This window comes from Eimeria acervulina, genomic scaffold (assembly GCF_000499425.1).
Source record: "Eimeria acervulina Houghton genomic scaffold, Eah_scaff105, whole genome shotgun sequence".
Taxonomy (NCBI): Eukaryota; Apicomplexa; class Conoidasida; order Eucoccidiorida; family Eimeriidae; genus Eimeria; species Eimeria acervulina.
The window spans coordinates 47,893-66,891 of record NW_013550410.1 but is presented as its reverse complement, the minus strand read 5'-3'; the positions used below and the strand labels follow the sequence as shown (position 1 = coordinate 66,891).

Below are 18,999 nucleotides of genomic sequence, written 5' to 3'. Positions count from 1 at the left end.
TATATTTCTATATATGTATATGTATATTATACACATATATATATATATATATATATATATATATGTACATGCATATATAAGAAGTGCTGCAGCTGTTTAGATCAAACGAAAAGCGAACAAAGCACAAAAATAATAACAAGATAATAATAGCAGACGGTAATAACAAAAGGAAGAGACAGTAATAATAATAATAATAATAATAATAATATTAATATTAATATCAATAATAATAATATTAATAATAATAATAATAATATTAATAATAAGAACCGCAACAACAACAATAATAACAATAATAACAATAATAATACTGTTAATAATAATAATATTTAAAAAAATAATAATAGCAAGAAATATAAATGATGATAATAACAACCAGCAGCAACAGCCAGCATAATAATAACAGAAACATTACAAATAGTAAATAATATATATAAAGATAAAGATAAAGAAAAAGATAAAGATAAAGATAAAGATAAAGATAAAGAAAGATAAAGATAAAGATAAAGATAAATAATACTACATTTGGGTGTAATGTCTCTTCAGTGGGGTGTCTCTGATGGAGAAGAGACAGAAAATAATTTAAAAAAAGAATTAAAACAAAACGAAGAAGGAGACAAAAACAGAAAAGGAGACAGTGAGAGACACAAACAAACAAAGACAAAGACAAAAGGAGACGCCAGCAACAACGTTAATGCAATATTATTTTTCTGTCTCTTCTTCTTCAACATTAAACAGAGAAAAGCATAAAGAGAGACAGAGACAGAGAGACACCTGAACAAAATAATTAAGAAAGAAGAGTTAAAACAAAACGATAAACAGAGAAAAACATAAAAAGAGACAGACAAAGAAAAACAAAGAAAGAGAGACAAACAAACAAAGAAGAGACAGAAAAGGAGATGGAGACAGAGACAGAAATAAACAAATAAAGACAAACAGAGACAAATGCAGATGCAAACGCAATAAGAGACAGACAGGAAGATATATATATATATATATTATATATATATATTATATATAAACAGATAGAAACAGAGAAGAGAGACAAATAGAAACAAATGCAAAAAGAAAGAGAGAGAGGGAGATAGAGACAGAAAGAGACAGAAGCACAAACAGATAGAAACAGAGAAGAGACAGACAAAGAGACAGAGACAAAGACAGAGAGAGAGAGACAGAGACAGAGACAGAGACAGAGACAGAGACAGAGACAGAGACAGAGACAGAGACAGAGACAGAGAGACAGAGACAGAGGCAGAGACAGAGACAGACAAATAAAAGAACAAAACGAAGGACAAGGAGACACATCTGACGCATGCAAACAAAAACGAAAAACATCGCATTTCTTCAATATGCACCGCAGCAAACGCGCAGCCAGCAACTTGGAAGAAACTGCAGCAGCAGCAGCAGCAGCAGCAACAGCAGCAGCAGCGACAGCAGCAGCAGCAAAAGAGACAAACAAAAGAGAATAATAGGGCGCCTAGGCATCACAATAAGCAAACACCTCTTCTAATGAACAGATAGACAGCAACTTGCACATACACTGGAGGCAACCGCAGGTCCTGCTGCTGCTGCTGCTGCTGCTGCTGCTGTTGCTGCTGTTGCTGCTGTTGCTGCTGCTGCTGTTGCTGCCGTTGCTGCTGTTGTTGATGCTGCACCATTAACTACTGCCGAACCATTTGCTGCTGCTGCAGTTGCGGGTGCAGTTGCTGCTGCAGCTCCTGATACAGAACCCACAGCTGGGTCTGCTGCTGCTGCTGCTGCACCTGAGCACGCTTCTGCTGCACCTAAGGAAGAAGCAGCACCTGAGCCTGCTGCAGGAGCAGCCGCAGAAGCTGCTGCGGCTCCTGCTGCAGCGGGTAGTACTGCTCCAGCTGCAACAAATGAACCTTCAGAAGCAGCCACGGCATCAGCAGCAGCAGCTGCTGCTGCTGCTGCTACTGCTGCTGCCCTTGCTGCTTCATCCCTAAAGATGTCGCCTGCGGGCCCGGCGTCTCTTGCAGCAGCTGCTGTTGCTGCTGCAGCAACAGCAGCAGCTCGGCGTGTCTCTAATGCCAGCGTATCATCTGCTGCAGCAGGTTCTGCAGCTGCTGCTGCAGCAACTGGCGAGCAGCAGCACACCGCCAGTGAGGCTGAGGAGACAGCGGGGAGGTGTCTGTCTCCTTCTGAGTTTTTGTCTCCTTTTGCTGCAGTCTCGGGGTCGATACCAGGCAACAATCAAAACAAACAAACTGCAGATGCTGCAGATACAGCAGATGCAGCAGCAGCAGCAGCAAAAGTATGCCCGGCGACAGCAGACGCCGAAGCAGCAGAAGGAGAAGGAACAGCAGCAGCAACAACAACGGCAGCAGCAGCAGCAGCAACATCAGTTGCTGCAAACACTGGAGACAACACACCTGCAGGGGCTGGAGCAGCTGACGCTGCAACAAAGGACTCAGTAGCTGCAGCAGCAGCAGCAGCAGCAGCAGCAGCAGAGGCACCAGCAGCAGGAGGAGAGGTAGCAGCAACAACAGCAGCAATAGCAACAGCAACAGCAGCAGTAGGTATTTCACAGCATTAAAAATAAGATTTGTTTATGTTTAGATAAGCAAGTAAGAAGCACGAAGAAAGCAGCAAATATGCTTCTTGTGGCTGTTGCTGCTGCAGCAAGAAGAGGAGACAGCAGCGCAGCAACGAACGGAGGAGATAGACACCAGGGGCGATGCCCCTGCAGCAGCAGCTGCAGCTGGTGCAGCAGCTGCAGCTGGTGCAGCAGCAGCAGCTGCTGCTGCTGTTGCTGTTGCTGCTGCTGCTCCTGCTGTGATTCCTAAGGGGGTTTCACAAGATGAACAGCAGCAACCGCAGCTACTGCTAGAGATACCAGCAACAGGACACGCAGCAGCAGCAGCAGTAACAGCAGGAGAGACAGCAGCAACAGCAGGAGGAGGGACAGCAGCAGCAGCATTAGCAGAAGCAGAACCAGCAGAAGGAGAGACAGAAGCTGCAGCAGCAGCAGGGACAGCAACCGCAGCTCAGGGAGACGCAGATGCAGCAGCAGCAGAAGCAAAAACAACAATCGAAGCAGCAGCAGCGTCAGAAGAAGAGACAGCAGCAGCAGCAGCAGCACCAGTATCAGCAGAGGCAGAAGCAGGCGCAGCAGCAGCAGCAGATGCAGATGCAGAGAGCGAAGCAGATGAATGGGGTCTGAAAGAAAGAGAGGCAAGCAAAAGAGAGACAGAAGAAGAAGCAAAGAAGAGAGACAGAGAAGCAGACGACGGAGACAGTAGAGACAGAGAGACAGGAGACAGTAGAGACAGAGGAGAGGAGACACCAACACACAGAGATGAACAAATAAAAGAAGTAAAGGAGACAGAAGAAATAAAAGAAGTAAAGGAGACAGAAGAAATAAAAGAAGTAAAGGAGACACAGGAGACAGCAGAGACAAAGGAGACAGTAGAGACAGAAGAGACATCAGAGACAAAGGAGACAGAAGAGACAAAAGGAGTAGAGGAGACAGAAGAGACAGTAGAGAGAAAGTCAACAAAAGAAACAATAAAGGAGACAGAGGAGACAGAAGAGATAAAAGAAGCAGAAAAGACGAAGGAGACAACAGAGATGAAGGAGACAAACGAGACAGAAGATAGACAAGAAAGAGAAGAGACAGCGAAGACAGCAGAGACAAATAAGAAAGAAGAGACAAAGGAGACAGCAGAGATAAATAAACAGGAAGAGACAAAGGAGACAACAGAGATAAAGGAGACAGCAAGCATAAAGGAGACAAAGGAGACAAAGGAGACAGGAGAGACAGACGAGAGAGAAGAAACAAAGAAGATAACAGAGACAAAGGAGAAGGCAGAGACAGCAGACATGAGAGAGACAGAGGAGACAGAGGAGATAAAGGAGACAGCAGAGATAAAGGAGACAGAAGAAACAGATGTAGAAAAGGAGTCAGAGGTAGTAAAGGAGACAGAAGAGACAGCAGAGGAGACAAAGGAGACTGAAGAGACAAAGGAGATAAAGGAGACAGAAGCGACAGACACCAGAGACGAACAATGCGCACCTCAAGCTGAAGGACACGCCACCCCTGCAGCAGCAGCAGCAGCAGCAGCAGCAGCAGAAGCAGAAGCACAAGCAGTAACAGCAGTAACAGCAGCAGGTGAGGGAAGATCAGAGGAGATAGAGGGATGGGGAGGCACTCTAGGAGCTTTTGCTTGATGGTTTAGGGTTTAGGGTTTAGGGTTTATTATTTAGGCAGGACTGCTTATTCCTTAGAACTAAGGGTTTAGGGTTTAGGGTTTAGGGTTTAGGGTTTTTTAAGGATGCAAAGTTCAGCGTTTAAGCTTTAGGGTTTAGGCTTTAGGGTTTAGGGTTTAGGGTTTAGGGTTTAGGGTTTAGGGTTTAGGGTTTATTGGTGTTTGCAGGGTGCGGGGGGTTAGCTGAGGCAGCGCCTGAGGCAGCAGAAGGAGAGAGTAAGTAAGGCTGCATGCAGGTCTCTGTTTGTCTCCTTCCTTGTCTTCTTCTTCATCTTTATCTTTATCTTTGACTTTATCTTTTTCTTTATCTTTATCTTTATCTTTATCTTTGTCTTTATCTTTTTCTTTATCTCCTTCTCTGTCTCCTTCTGTGTCTCCTTCTCTGTCTCCTTCTGTGTCTCCTTCTCTGTCTCCTTCTTTGTCTCCTTCTTTGTCTGTCTTTTTTTGTTTTTGTTTGTTCTTCTTTCACTGGCATTCATTTTTTTGTGTTTATTTTTTCATTTTTGTTTTGTTTGTTTTGTTGTTATTTATAATTGAGTATGGGTGGGGTTGGTGTTATTATATTATAATATTATGTATATTTACATATACATTTTTATTATTATTATTCTTTAATTTTATTATTTATTGCTATCATTATTATTATTAATATTATTAATTAATTAATTAGTTATTGCCGCTGCGTATATAATAATATATACAATAAATAATCATTCTACATATAATATGTATAATATACAATAATATATATAATATAATATATATATATATATACATATATGCATATATAATATATATATATATATATATATATATATATACATGCATATATATGTGAGTTAGTGGCCAGGTTAATGTTTTTGTTTGACTTTTTTTAATAGAGTCTCCTATGATTATTATTATTATTATTATTATTATTATTTTATTATTATTATTATTATTATTATTATTGTTGTTGTTGTTGTTGTTGTTGTTAGTATTACCACTGATTATAATATAAATTATTATAATAAATTGTTATTGTTTTATATTACTGTCATTATTATTATAACAATCCTTAATAATAATAATAATTATTATTATTATTATTATTTATTTATTATTATTATTCTTTTCGTAATGAACAGGCAACTACAACTATAAACCCCTTCATTTTGAGGGGCCCCCAAGGGGGGCCCCCTCTCTTATTTCTTTGAAGCGTCAACCTCAGGCCCAGCAAACGCCAGAACAACAAACAGAAAAACAAACAAAGGAAGAGACAGAGGGGCCCCCCGACGACGCCTATGACGAACCCGAGGCCCCTCAGCTCTCCAAACATATTGAAGCATTTGGGGCCCTAGGGGGCCCTGGGGCCCCAGGGGCCTCAGGGGGCCCTGAGGCTTCAGAAGCCCTCTTACATATTGAGGCCACTGGGGCCCCTGAGGCTCATGAGGGCCCAGGGGCCCCCGAGGCCCTCCAGCCCCCCCAGGCTCCTGAGGCCCCCTTAGATATTGAGGCCACTCAGGCTCCCAATGCCCCCGAGGCCCCTGAGGCCCCTGAGGCCCCCTTAGATATTGAGGCCCCTGAGCCCCCTAAGTCCCCGTTAGATATTGAAGCCCCTGGGGACCCTGAGGCATCTGAGGCTCCTGAGGCCCCGGAAGCTCCCCTAGTTATTGAGACCCTTGAGGCCCCTGGGGCCCCTGAGGCCCCCGACTCCCCTAAGGCCCCCTTATATGTTAAGGCCCCTGGGGCCCCTGAAGCTGCTGATGCCCTTGAGGCCTCCGACGCCCTCCAGGTCCCTCAAACTCCTGAGGCCCCTGAGGCTCCTGGGGCCCCTGAGGCTCCTGGGGCCCCTGAGGCTCCCGGGGCCCCTGAGGCTCCCGGGGCCCCTGAGTCCCCTGAGGCTCCCGGGGCCCCTGAGTCCCCTGAGGCTCCTGAGGCCCCCATAGATACTGAGGCCCCTGAGGCCCCTGAGTTCCCCGAGCCCCCCATTGGTATTGGTCCCCCCGTCTCCCCTGACGCCCCTGAGGCCCTTGAGGCCCCTGAGGCCCCTGAGGCCCTCGAGGCCCCTGAGGCCCCTGGGTTGCCTGAGGCCCCTGAAGCCCCTGAAGCCCCTGAAACCCCAGGAGTCCCTGAGGCCCCCGAGGCCCCTGAGGCCCCTGAGGCCTCAATAGATATTGAAGCCTCTGGGGCCCCTGGGGCCCCTGAGGACCCCGAGGCCCCTGAGGCGACTGGCGCCTCTGTCCTTGAGGCCCCTGAGGCCCTTGGGGCCCCTGAGGCCCTTGGGGCCCCTGAGGGATGTACTGTTGCGGAGGCCCCTGGGGCCCCCGATGCTGCTGAGGGTTTTGCTGCTGCGGGTGCTGCTGCTGGTGTGGGGTTTTGCGGCAGCAGGGAGGGCCCTGAGCCACCCACAGACTCAAATGCATCTGGGGATGCTGCAGCAGCAGCAGCAGTTCCTACTGCTGCTGCTGCTGCTGCTGCTGCTGCAGGAGAGAAAGCAGCACCGGTAGCAGGTGAGGCAGCTCCTATTATAACAGCAACAGACGGGGCGCTCTATGCAGCAGCAGAAGCAGCAGCACGGAAGGTGGTGGCTGCAGCAGAGGGAGCAGCCCCAGCAGCAGAAGAGGCAGCAACGCATGCAGCAGCAACTGCAGCAGCAACTGCACCAGCAACGCTGCCAGCAGCACACTCAAAACCAACTGCAGCAGAAGAAGCAGCAGCTGCTGCTTCTGCTGGTGAAGCAGCGGAGACAGTAACAGAGACAGGCGCAGCAACGACAGCAGCAGCAAGGGAACCATCTGCTGTTGCTGCAGCAGAGTTAGGAGCAGAGGCAGCAGCAGAGGCAGCAGCAGCCGAGGCAGCAGCAGCCGAGGCAACAGCAACAGGAGCAACTGCGCCAGCAGCAGCAGAAACAGCAACTGCTGCTGCAGCAGAGGCAGCAGCAGAAGAAACACTCTATGCAGCAACAGAATGTGCAGCTGCAGCAGCAATAGATGCGGCAGCAACAGAGGCAGCGAGAGAAACGCCTGCGGCTCTCACAGCACCGACACCAGCAGCACCTACAGCAGCAACTGCTGCAGCAACTGCTGCAGCCCTAAACGAACCCGCTGCTGATGCAGCTTCAGCAGCAGCAGCTGCTGCAGCAACAGAGGATGCAACAACTGAACATACAGCTGCAGCAGCAGATACAACAGCAGAGGCAGCAGCTGAGGCAGCAGCAGACAAAGAAGCAAATGCAGCAACAGAGGCAGCAGCACAGGCAGGAGAAGATGCAGCAACTGAACGTGCAGCTGCAGCTTCAGATACAGCAGCAGACACAGCAGCAGACGCAGCAGCAGATGCAGCAGCAGACGGAGCAGCTGAGGCAGCATCACAGGCAGCAGCAGCAGCAGCAGCAGATGCAGCAACGGACGCAGCAGCTGCTGAAGAATTCGCTGCCATGGCAGCAGATGCAGCAGCAGACGCAGCAACAAGCGCAGCAGCAAACGCAGCAGCAGACCTAGCAGCAGACGCGGCAGCAAACACGGAAGGCGCTGATGCAGTAGGATACGTGGCAACAGCTACAGCAGCAGCAGCAACGTCAGCTGCAGCAGCAACAGCAGGAGCAGCAGCAGATGCAACAACAGACGCAGTGGCTGCTGTTGCAGTAGCTCTAACGGCAGCAAATACAGCAGCAGACGCAACAGGAGACACACCAGGAGATGCAGAAGCAGACACAGCAGCAGACGCAGCAACAGCAGCAGCAGATGCAGCATCAGACAAAGCAGCAGACTCAGCAGCAGGCACAGCAGCAGCTGCTGCGGTACCTGTCTCGTCAGTTGAAGAAGCAACAGGCGCGGCAGCAGATGCAGCAGCAACAAGTGCACCAGCCATCGCAACAACAGCAGCAGAAGCAGACGTAGCAGCAGATGCAGCACCACATGCAGCAGAAGACGCACCCGCAGAAGCAGCAGCAAACGCAGCAGCTCCTCTGGCAGCAGCGGCAGCACCAGACACAGCAGCAGATTCTGCAGCAGACGCAGGAGCAGATGTAGACTCTGTTCATGCACCACTTATCACATCAGCAGATGCAGCAACAGGCGCAGCAGCAGAGGCAGCAAGCGCAGCAGCAGGTGCAGCAGCAGACGCAGCAGCAGACGCAGCAAGTGCTGGCGCAGCAGCAGAAGCGGCAACAGAGCCAGCAGCAGATGCAGCAGCAGCAGGCACAGACAGATGCACTGCTGCTGCAGTAGCTCCCGTGGCAGCAGATGCAGCAACAGCAGCAGCAGCAGGAGATGCAGCAGCAGAATCAGCAGCTGTAGCAAAAGCTGTAGCAGCAGCAGAAGCCGTAGCAGCAGCAGAATCAGCAGCTGTAGCAGCAGCAGAGGCAGACGCAGCAGCAGATACAGCTACAGATGGAGCAGCTGCTGACGCAGTACCTCCCGTGCCAGCAGTGGCAGCAGCAGAAGCAGCAGCAGAAGCAGCAGCAGAAGCAGCAGCAGAAGCATCAGCAGAAGCAGCAGCGGAAGCAGCAGCAGAAGCAGCAGCAGAAGCATCAGCAGAAGCAGCAGCGGAAGCAGCAGCGGAAGCAGCAGCAGAAGCAGCAGCAGACGCAGCAGCAGAAGCATCAGCAGAAGCAGCAGCGGAAGCAGCAGCGGAAGCAGCAGCAGAAGCAGCAGCAGAAGCAGCAGCAGAAGCATCAGCAGAAGCAGCAGCAGAAGTAGCAGCAGAAGCAGCAGCGGAAGCATCAGCGGAAGCATCAGCAGAAGCAGCAGCAGAAGCAGCAGCAGAAGTAGCAGCGGAAGCAGCAGCAGAAGTAGCAGCGGAAGCAGCAGCAGAAGCATCAGCAGAAGCAGCAGCAGAAGTAGCAGCAGAAGCAGCAGCGGAAGCAGCAGCAGAAGCAGCAGCAGGAGCAGCAGCAGAAGTAGCAGCAGAAGCATCAGCAGAAGCAGCAGCGGAAGCATCAGCAGAAGCATCAGCAGAAGCATCAGCGGAAGCATCAGCAGAAGCAGCAGCGGAAGCAGCAGCAGAAGCAGCAGCAGAAGCAGCAGCAGAAGCAGCTGCAGAAGCAGCAGCGGAAGCAGCAGCAGGAGCAGCAGCAGAGGCAGCAGGTTCTATGGCAGCAGCTCCCACAACAACGGAGACCGCAGCAGGAGTAGATGCAGCAGCAGGCGCAGCAGTAGACGCAGCTGCTGCATATGCAGTCGCTCTCGCAGCCGCAGGCGCAGCAGCAGAAACAATAGCGGCAAATATAGCAGCAGACGCAGCAGTAGACGCAGCAGCAGAAGCAGCAGCGGCTGATGCAGCAGGCCCAGGAGCAGCAGAGGCAGCAGCAGACGCAGCAGCTGAAGCAGCAGCAGACGCAGCAGGTTCTGATGCAGTAGCTATAGCAGCAGCAGACACAGAAGCAGACACAGCAGCAGACGCAGCAGCTTGTGATGCAGTAGCGATAGCTGCAGCAGACGTAGCAGCAGACGCAGCAGGTTCTGATGCAGTAGCAGACACAGCAGACGCAGCGGCAGCAGCAGACGCAGTAGATGAAGCAGCAGAGGACACTGTAGCAGATGCAGCAGCAGAGGGGGCAGAGGACGCAGCAGCAGACGCAGCAGCAGAGGCAGCAGCAGACACAGCAGACGCAGCGGCAGCAGCAGACGCAGTAGATGAACCAGCAGAGGACACTGTAGCAGATGCAGCAGCAGATGCAGCAGCAGATGCAGCAGCAGAGGCAGCAGATGAAGCAGCAGAAGACACCGTAGCAGATACAGCAGCAGAGGCAGCGGCAGATGCAGCAGCAGACGCAGCAGCAGAGGCAGCAGCACAGGGAGTAGATGAAGCAGCAGAAGACACAGCCGCAGAGGCAGCAGCAGACGAAGCAGCAGCTGATGCAGCAGCTCCCCTGGCAGCGGCGGCAGCAGCGGCCGTAGCAGCAGACGCAGCAGCAGAGGCAGCAGCAGATGCAGCAGCATATAAAGAGACAGCAGCGGCGGCAGATCCAACTGAAGGGGCAGCAGCAGCCTTAGAAGCTGCTGCAATACCTCCTGCAGCAACAGACACGACAGCAGAGGCAGCAGCAGAAGCAGGTGCAGTCGCAGCAGCAGCAACAGACCCAGCAAATGCTAGCGCAGCAGCAGAAGCAGCAGCAGAAGCAGAATCAGCTGATTCATCACACTCAACAGCAGCAAACACTGCAACAAACGAAAAACCAGACGCAGCAGATGCAGCAGCAGACTCGGGGCCAACAGCAGGCGCAGCAATATACGCAACAGCAGCAGCAGCAGCAGATGAAGCAGCAGCAGCAGAAGCAGCACCAAACGCACAACCAGCAGCAAACGCAACAGCAGGCGCAGCGTCAGCAGCAGCAAAGGCGCAACCAGCTGCAGACGCAGCAGTAGCAGGAGACACAGCAGCAGAGGCAGCACCAGACGCAGCGGCAGACACAGCAGCAGGAGCAGCAGAAGACACAGCATCAAACAATGCAGCAGATGCAGCAACTGCTGATGCAGTAGTTCCCTCAGCAGCAGACACAGCAGCAGACTCAACAGAAGAAGCAGCAGCAGCAGATGCAGTAGCCGGGGTTGCAGCAGCAGAGGCAGCAGCAGACGCACCGGCTTCTCACGCGGCAACAGACGCAGCAGCAGATGCAGCAGCAGATGCAGCAGCGGCAGGAGAAACAGCCGCTGCAGGAGACTCAGCAATAGGCACAGCAACAGACGCAGCGGCAGACGCAGCAGGAGAGGCAGCAAACGTAGATGCAGTAGCTGAGGAGATAGCAAATGCAGCAGCAGACGCAGCAGCAGACGCAGCAGCAGCTGGTGCAGTATCCCCCGCAACAGCAGACGCAGCAGCAGATGCAGCAGTTGCTGATACACTGGCTGCCACCGTTGCAGCAGCAGCAGCAAACGCAGCTGCAGAAGACGCTGCAGCAGGAGATGCTGCAGCAACAGACGGAACAGCTGTTGCCACAGGAGCAAACACAGCAGCAGAAGCAGCAGCGCACGTAGCAGCAGAAGCAGCAGAAGTAGCAACAGCCGAGGCAGCAGCCGCTGGCTTAGAGGAAGGAGCTGCAGCAGTGGAAGCAGCAGCAGATGTAGCAGCAGACGCAGCAGCAGATGCAGCAGCAGATGCAGCAGCAGATGCAGCAGCACATGGAGAAGTTGCTGAAGCAGTAATTCCTTTATCAGCAGAAGCAGCAGCAGACTCAACAGCAGATGAAGCAGCACATGCAGCAGCAGATGCAGCAGCTGCTGATAGAGTCGCTTCTGTGGCTGCAATTGCAGCAGTAGATACAGCAGCAGACATAGCAACAGACGCAGCAGCAGATGCAGCAGCAGATGCAACAGCAAATGCACCAGCAGAGGCAGCAGCAGCTTCTGCGGGTAACGCGACAACAGAGGCAGCAGCAGGCACACCAGCAGCTGACGCAGCAGCAGCAGCAGGTAACGCAGCAACAGAAGCAGCAGCAGACATACCAGCAGCAGGCGCAGCAACTGAGGGAGCAACAGACGCAGCAACTGCTGATGCAGCGCCACAGGGAACAGCAGACGCAGCAGCTGCTGATACACCAACTGTCGCAGCAGCAGTAGCAGTAGCAGCAGGCGCAGCTGCAGCAGTGGGGGCTGCTGCAGCAGGTACGGCAGGAGACGCAGGAGCTGATGATGCAGCAGCTGACGCAGCAGCCGAAGCAGCAACAGACGCAACAGCGCCTGATGCAGTAGAAGTAGCGGCAGCAGACGCAGCAGCAGGCGCAGCAGCAGACACAGACGCAGACGCAGCAGCTGTTGATGCAGTAGCTCCCGCAGCAGCAGACCCATCAGCAGCAGCAGACGGTGCAACCGATGCAGCAACAACAGAGGCAGCAGCAACAGAAGCAGAAGCAGCAGTTGAGGCAGCAGCAGCCGCAGCAATTGGAGGGGATTGGGGGGGTGATCAGGATCGGGATCGGGATCGGGATCGGGATAGCGATCCCCTATGCCCCCCACAATCCCCGGCCCCACAAACAGGACCCCACAACCCCACCGACGAGCCCCAGCAAGCAGCAACAGGACCCCCCAGGCAAGACGCCAGCACCGACAGCAGCAACAACAACAGCAGCAGCAGCAGCAACGGTGGCGCCGAAGGTGAGGGCAACAGCAGCGGTGTACGCGACACCAACAGCAGCAGCAGCAACAGCAGCAGCAGCAGCGGGGTCCCTGCTGGTGTATGCGATGCCTCTACTGGCAGCCTCAAGACTGTGGGGGTGTCTGGGGTGTCTCTATTTAAAGGAGACAGTCGCTGGCGCATGCATTTAGGAGAACAATCTTGTGGGGCCCCCCCTCGTGCTGAGGACTCTTTGTGGGGGGCCCTCGATATGTTAGCAGAGAAAAGAAGCGGGGGAGACACAGCAGCAAAAGATGAAGACAAAATAATTGTTAAAGATGTTCTCGTTGTGCATGCACCCATCACAGCCCCTCTACCTGCTAGGAGGCCCCCTTCTGCTGCAAGCAGGGGCCCCTCACGCTGCCCTTCCCCCTCACCAACACCAGCAACAACAACAACAACAGCAGCAGCAGCAGCAGCAGCAGCAAACACACCAGCAGCAGCAGGAACAGCAACAGGAACAGCAACAGCAACGCCGCCAGCAGCAGCAACAGCAGCAGCGCAAAATGTGCAGCAGGCTGCTGCTGCAGCTGCACTGGCTGCAGCAGCAGCAGCAGGCGTCAGCAGCAACTCCCAGGTGCCGCAAAGGGTAGGGGCCCCCTTCCTCCGACCTGCCTCTGCTGTTTTTATTCAGGGGGCCCCCAACTCCTCTCCTGCGGGGCCCTTTGGGACACTCAGGTCGTCTACGCAACTCTTTAGGGGCCCCCTGGGGGCCCCCAGGGGGGCCCCTTTGTCGTCTATGAATGCCCCTGCCTCGTCGCTCCTCAGCAGCCACTTAACTGCTGTTGGAGCGACAGAGGGGCCCCCTGGGGGGCCCCTCAGGGGGCCCCCTATAGGCCCCTCTGCGGGGTTTCCTGTGAGGCCCCGCACGGTGTCTGCTGCAGCAGCAGCCTCTGTGCAGCGGCCCCTGTCTCCTGTTCCTGCTGCCGTTGCTGCTGCTGCTGCTGCTGAGGGGGTGGCAGCCAGCAGGCCCCTCCTCCCCTTCAAATCCTTCCCCCCAAAAGCTGTCATCTGCGGCCGCAGGGCCTCCACCCCAGCGCCACCAGAAGCATCAGCAGCAGGAGCAGCAGCAGCAGCAGCAGCGGCAGCAGCAGCAGCGCCCACTCAAACCTTCCGGGTCCCTTGGAGCCCCACACAAATCTCTCAGGGGGCCCCGCTGATGCAGCAGCAACATAGGGGCCCCCTTCTGGGGACCGTACAAATGCCGCCAACGCCTCCCCCGCAATACCCTCTGCTGCCCTCTAGAAGGGGCCCCCCAGCCCCCATACCTGGAGGGGGCCCCCTGCACAACCCCCTGCAGGGACAACCTCAGGGGCCCCCAAAGTGGCCCCCTGTGGGGACCCAACAGAACCCCCCTAAGGGCCCCCTACAGGGGCCCACGCAGGGCCCAGTAGCTCTAGGGGGCCCCCTACAAAGCCCCCTGCATGGGCCCCTGCAGGCAGCCCCACAGAATTCTCCACAGGGGCACCCAAGGGGCCCCCCACAGGGCCCCCCACAGGGGCCCCCACAGGGCCCCCCCAAAGGCTCCATACAGGGGTCCAAACGGGGCACTCCACAGGGCCTCCTGCAGGGGCTCCCCGTACAGGGCCCCCCACGGGGACCCCTACAGAGCTCCCCACAGGGCTCTCCACAGGGGCCCCCCGTACAGGGGCCCCCACAGGGCCTCCCGGCTGGAGCAATGAAGGCTGGGATAGGATTGGGTTCTGCTACTCCTTGGGGGTCCCCCCTTTCTGTTGCCGAAGACAATAACAACAACAACAACAGCAGCGGCAGCAGCGGCAGCCATGCACAGCTGCTGCAGCTCCGCAGCAGTTCGCCTGGGTCCCCTCTTGAGGGCCCGAGGCCCTTCATACCCCCGGGCCACTCCTTCCAGGGGCCCCATAGCCGCGCTCCAGCTGTCTGTGCAGCTCCAGCTGTCTGTGCAGCCTCAGCTGTACCGTCGCCTCTGGGTAGCCAGTCACCCATGCATGCAGCAACAACAACAACAGCAGCGGCAGCAGCAGCATCACCACCACCACCAGTAGGAACAGCACCAGCAGCAGTAGCAACACCAGCCGCAGCAGCGCCAGCAGCAGCAGCAGCAGCAGCAAGGGCGAGGGGACAGTTTGTTCCAGTTGCATCGCAGCGGCCTGCTGAGGGGCCCTTGCTGCTGCCTGCTGCTGCTGCATGCACCAGGCCCCCCAGTGCGTCTGTCTCTTCCCGTCTCCCCCCCTCGCCAATGAACTCTTCTTTCCTCCCCCTGTCTCCTCTACCCTCAAGGTCTCTGAATCCTCTGGGGCCCCCTGCTGCTGCTGTGGGGCCCCCGAGGCCTCAGGGGCCCCCTGCTGGTGCTGCTGCTACACCCGCAAGCAGCAGCCACCTGCAGTCTGTGCAGCACAACGTTCCTGCGGCATCTCTGCTGCCCACTGCTGCTGCTGCTGCTGCTCCTGTTGGTGGTGCTGCTCCCGCTGTCTCCTCTGCTGTCTGTACACCCGCAGGGGCCCCTCCTCACTTCCCCCCCCTCCCTTCAGGGCCCCCAACGGGAGCACCGGCCGCTGCCTTTGCAGCAGGGGGGCCCCCACCCTTCGTACTCTCAACAGTAAGGGCCCCCATAGGCAGCCATCAGCAGCAGCAACAGCAGCAGCAGCAGCAACAACAGCAGCAGGGTTCAGGAGCCAACGGGTCCGCAGCTTCTGTCTTAGGGCCCCCCGCTGGCATTCCTTCGGGTGTAGCGACAGCCGTTGCAAAGCCCCGCCCCACAACCTCTCTTTTCCCTCGGGGATCGGTCTCCTCCCCCGTCTCTGCCTCTGTCTCCGTCCCTCCTGTCTCCGCTCAGGGCCCCTCTGTCTCTTCTGTCTCCTCTCTAGGCCCCGTAGCTAACAGTAGAGGGCCCCCCCACAGACAGCCGCCCCCGGCCGCCTCCCCATTGCCCTGGGAGGGGAACCTGATGGGGGGTACGAGTCCGATCCCACAACCGCAGGGATCGGGATCGGGATCGGGATCGGGATCGGTGTTGGGATCAGTGTTGGGATCGAGCCCGGCAGGGGCCGCCCTACAGGGGAGGCCCCCTTCCGCTCCTGCTGCTGCTATTCGCATGGAGGCTCTGCAGGCACAGCCAGGGGCCCTGCTGCTGCAACAAGGGGTGCCCCCAGTTGGCGCAGCTGCTGCTGCTGGTAACTCAGCAGCAGTTGTGGGGCCCCTCCGCCCCCCTCCCGCCGCTGCTGCAGCAGCGGCAGCAGCAGCAGCAGCAACAGCAGCATCAACAACTGCTGCTCCTGAAGGTGCTGCTGCACGTGGGTCTCCTCCTGTATACACCTCAGTGCTTAGCAGCCGACTGCTGCAGCAGCGCCTTCCTTCTCAGGGACCCCCGCGAGCAGCAGCAGCCCCCATTGCAGTATCTGCTGGTGGTGCTGCTGCTGATACACAAGGGGGGCCTGCCCCCTTGCTGCTGCCGCTGCAGCGGGGAGCAGCAGCAGCAGCAGACAGTACAAGAGAGCGGGGGGCCCCTATGGGGGGTCCTTCGTCTCCCCTCTCGGCAGCAGGACCTCCTGCAGCATCTCCTCAGCAACACCCCACAACATGAAAACTCTTACACCCCCTCACTGCTGCTGCTCGCCTCTTTGCTGCAGCAGCAGTAGTGCAGCAGCTGCCATCCCCAAAGAGGGACGCCGGAAAAAAGCATCAGCTGAGCAGCAGCAGCAGCAGCACTAGTAGTAGTAGTAGTAGTAGCAGCAAAACTATGCCTGCCAGATACCGATCCTTCTCCTCAGAAACAGCGAAGAATTCCCCAGCTGCAGCCCTGCTGCTGCTGCAGCCCAGCTGCAGCTGCAGCAGCAGCCCAGTTCCAGCAGCAGCAGCTGCTGCTGCTGCTACCGCAACAGGCTGCAGCAGCTTTGGTGTTTTTGGTGCGGGGGAATATTGCTGCAGCTTTCTTTTTTTTGTTGTGGGGGCAGGGGAGGCAGAGACAGCGCAGTAACGCAGCATGAGGAGACACAGGGGACCCACTAATCCCCCTCTGCTGCTGCAGCTGCTGCCGCACGCTCGGGCATGCAACAGCTGCAGCAGCCAGGCATGCAGTAGCAGCAGATGCAGCAACTGCTGCTCGCTACATGGTAGGAGCAGCCGCAGACTCCAGCGGCCCTAGATGAGCTAGATCAAGGTTTAGGAGGCTGCATTAGTTACTTCAGCTTGCTTGGGGCAGCTTGAGGGGTTTTAAGGTTAAAGGTTTAGGGTTTTAGGGTTTAGGGTTTTAGGGTGTATGGTTTAGGGTTGATGGCCTCAAAATAAAGACGGTCGGGAAGCAGAAACGCAAAAGCGATGCTGTGAGTAGGCAGCACATCAGACGCTGTTCTGCTGCACTGCAGCAAGTGCTGCAGCAGCAACGGCAAGTGGAGCAGCAGCAGCAGCAGTTCCTAAACAAATGCTGCAGCAACTGCTGCATTGGCGGGTGGCCAGAGGGCGGTATAAACAGATGGAGAGACAGATGAAGGGGTGTTTATTTCCTGCACTGTACAGACAGCAACATGGTCTGCATGCTTCCTTTTGTTTGTCTTTATTGCATAATCTCTGGGCTCTCTGTCGGGGCCCTTCCCTCCCCTCTTCCCCGCGGGTGTAGAATGCGTCTCTCCTGATAGAATGTCTCTGAATTGAGTGTTGTATAGTCCTCTATTCGTTGTCTGCAGCTTCACTTTGTTGCTGCTCAGCAGCAGCAGCACCCGGTTCCGCTGCTGCTCCTGCTGCTGCACCTGCTGCTGCCTCCGCAGCTGTATCTCCTGCTGTTTCTGCTGGTGTTTGGGGGGGTAAGTTTAAGTTTGTGTTTGTGTTTGTTCTGGGTGCGAATTTGTTGTCTTGCTTCATACTGGCTATGGCTTGCTGTGTATGTACTTGAATTTGATTGTGGTACTCTCTTTCTGCTTCCCAGTACACCTCATGATCGTAGACAGCTTCGCATGTACCTCCGAGAGTCTTCTCTAAGAAACGCGGAGGAATACGCTGTATAAGTTTGCTGCGCTGTTGAGGGTTTGTTGTACTGACAAACTCAACTTTGCTGGCTGTTAGTGGGTGCAGCATTAACTTAACAATACGCCAGAGACCATCTAAGTAGGCGGGAGCATCGAGCATATAAGCTTTCGCTAGAATGTCAGTATAATGTTCATTTAGAATTTGAACAACTTCTCTGCTTACATCCATAGAAGGCACCTGGCTAACTCTAAAACCCGCAAAGTCTACAAGAAAAACCAACTGATCTCTATCACTACCAACACATACTGAACGTAACGCCTTCTCTAAAGTGTATAAAGTGTAGTCCTGTGCAGCACGAGTCGACTGAGCTGGTTCACGCCCAGGCCTACACACAGCAGCAGCAACAGCAGCAGCAGCAGCAGCAGAAACGCAACAATGGAAAGTTATCTATGGACAGGTTTATTGCAATCGGCAGCAGCAGCAACAACAGACATACATAGTATAAAATGTTACAAGTATAGGGTAATGCATACAACAGAAGCAGCGGCAACAGAACAAAAACAGCAATGTAGCATTCAGTATCTACAATGGAACAGGAAGATAATAAACAATTTACTGCTAAATAGCAAACAAGCAAACAACAGGAAACCTACGAAAATAAGCAAGAAATTGCCACCACTTGAAGATCGAAATGCATTGTTTGTTTATCTGTCAGTTTTCTGTATTTGTTTTTGTTTGTCCATTGCTGCTTACTTAAAGTATACAATGGGGTGCCCGTATATATCAAAGCCTCTTCTGTAGACACTTCCTCTGGCTGCAGTTGTCATTACATCTTTAGGGTGTATATGGTGGGGTTTACGCTCTCTTCGCCATATGATTGTTTGCAGAAGCTGTTGCTGAGCTACGGCTTCTTCCCAGTTGTAGCTTCGTAGATAACGCCAAAGAATAAGATCATTAGACAGCCACAATACCTCCTCCCACGTTAATTCCTCTACTTCTTTCTTTGTTGTGTTGCTGCTGCTGCTCCTGCTGAACATGCCTGACAGCCAACTCTTCTCTTTTGCTGCTGGCGCCTCTTCTCGCAACTCGTCCACAATAGGAAACGAATCCACCATTGCACGCAAAGAACGCACCTTCTGAAGCTGCTCCGCGTTCAGATTCAAACCCTCTACCGACTCAATAGGAGGGAAGATACCTAGAGAAGGAGGAGGGCCAGTCGCTGTACAAAGTGGCTGAGGAGAAGTAGATGAAGTGCCAGGAGGGGGAGAAGAGGACGGAGAAGGCCCCCCATGAGACGCATGCAGCGCCTCGCTCTCAACGAGCGCCATTGGAAAACCCTAAAGCCTAAACCCTAAACCCTGATGACTCCTCAAAAGCGTCAGTCGCAACCTCGTGCAGCTCGCGCTGCTGCCCAGCACGCTGGGGAAGCCGCACACAACGGAACTCACTAATGAAATGGCTAAAATGAAGAAATTTAATGACGAATGTCAACTTAAATGAAGAAAGCTGGAACACGAAATGACAAAAGCGAGGAAACGAGCAGCTTTCCGTCGCAGTCCAACTGAACGCCCGACGAAAGAAAGAGAGTGACACGACGCGAGACCGGCCTCCAGAAGGAAATCAAGTAGCAGAAGAAGAAAGAAAAAGGAAATAAAATGTTTTGAATCAAAAGGAACTGCATAAAACCACGTATTCCCAGCAGATTTCGACACTGCGTCCGCTCGCCTGACCAGAA

General features: G+C 53.9%; 2 protein-coding genes across 2 annotated transcripts in view; one reads left to right on the top strand and one right to left on the bottom strand.

Annotated features, from left to right (window-relative positions):
* The window catches only part of EAH_00016760 (hypothetical protein, conserved), a gene marked incomplete at both ends in the record, with an annotated part of 19,931 nt that extends 4,046 nt beyond the window's left edge, over window positions 1–15,885 (top strand). Inside the window, 4 exons of the mRNA XM_013397772.1 lie at window positions 1,716–2,536; window positions 2,644–4,132; window positions 4,398–4,445; window positions 5,357–15,885. Of these exons, the coding sequence (XP_013253226.1) occupies window positions 1,716–2,536; window positions 2,644–4,132; window positions 4,398–4,445; window positions 5,357–15,885 (12,887 nt within the window). The remainder of the gene's footprint in view (window positions 1–1,715; window positions 2,537–2,643; window positions 4,133–4,397; window positions 4,446–5,356) is intronic.
* A 1,082-nt stretch (window positions 15,886–16,967) lies between these two features.
* On the bottom strand, window positions 16,968–18,592 carry EAH_00016750 (CRAL/TRIO domain-containing protein, putative; the record flags this gene model as incomplete). The annotated part of the gene is made up of 2 exons (XM_013397771.1): window positions 16,968–17,632; window positions 18,124–18,592. The coding sequence occupies 2 exons, from the start codon at window positions 18,590–18,592 to the stop codon at window positions 16,968–16,970; spliced, it is 1,134 nt and encodes a 377-aa protein (XP_013253225.1).
* Window positions 18,593–18,999: the final 407 nt, after the last annotated feature.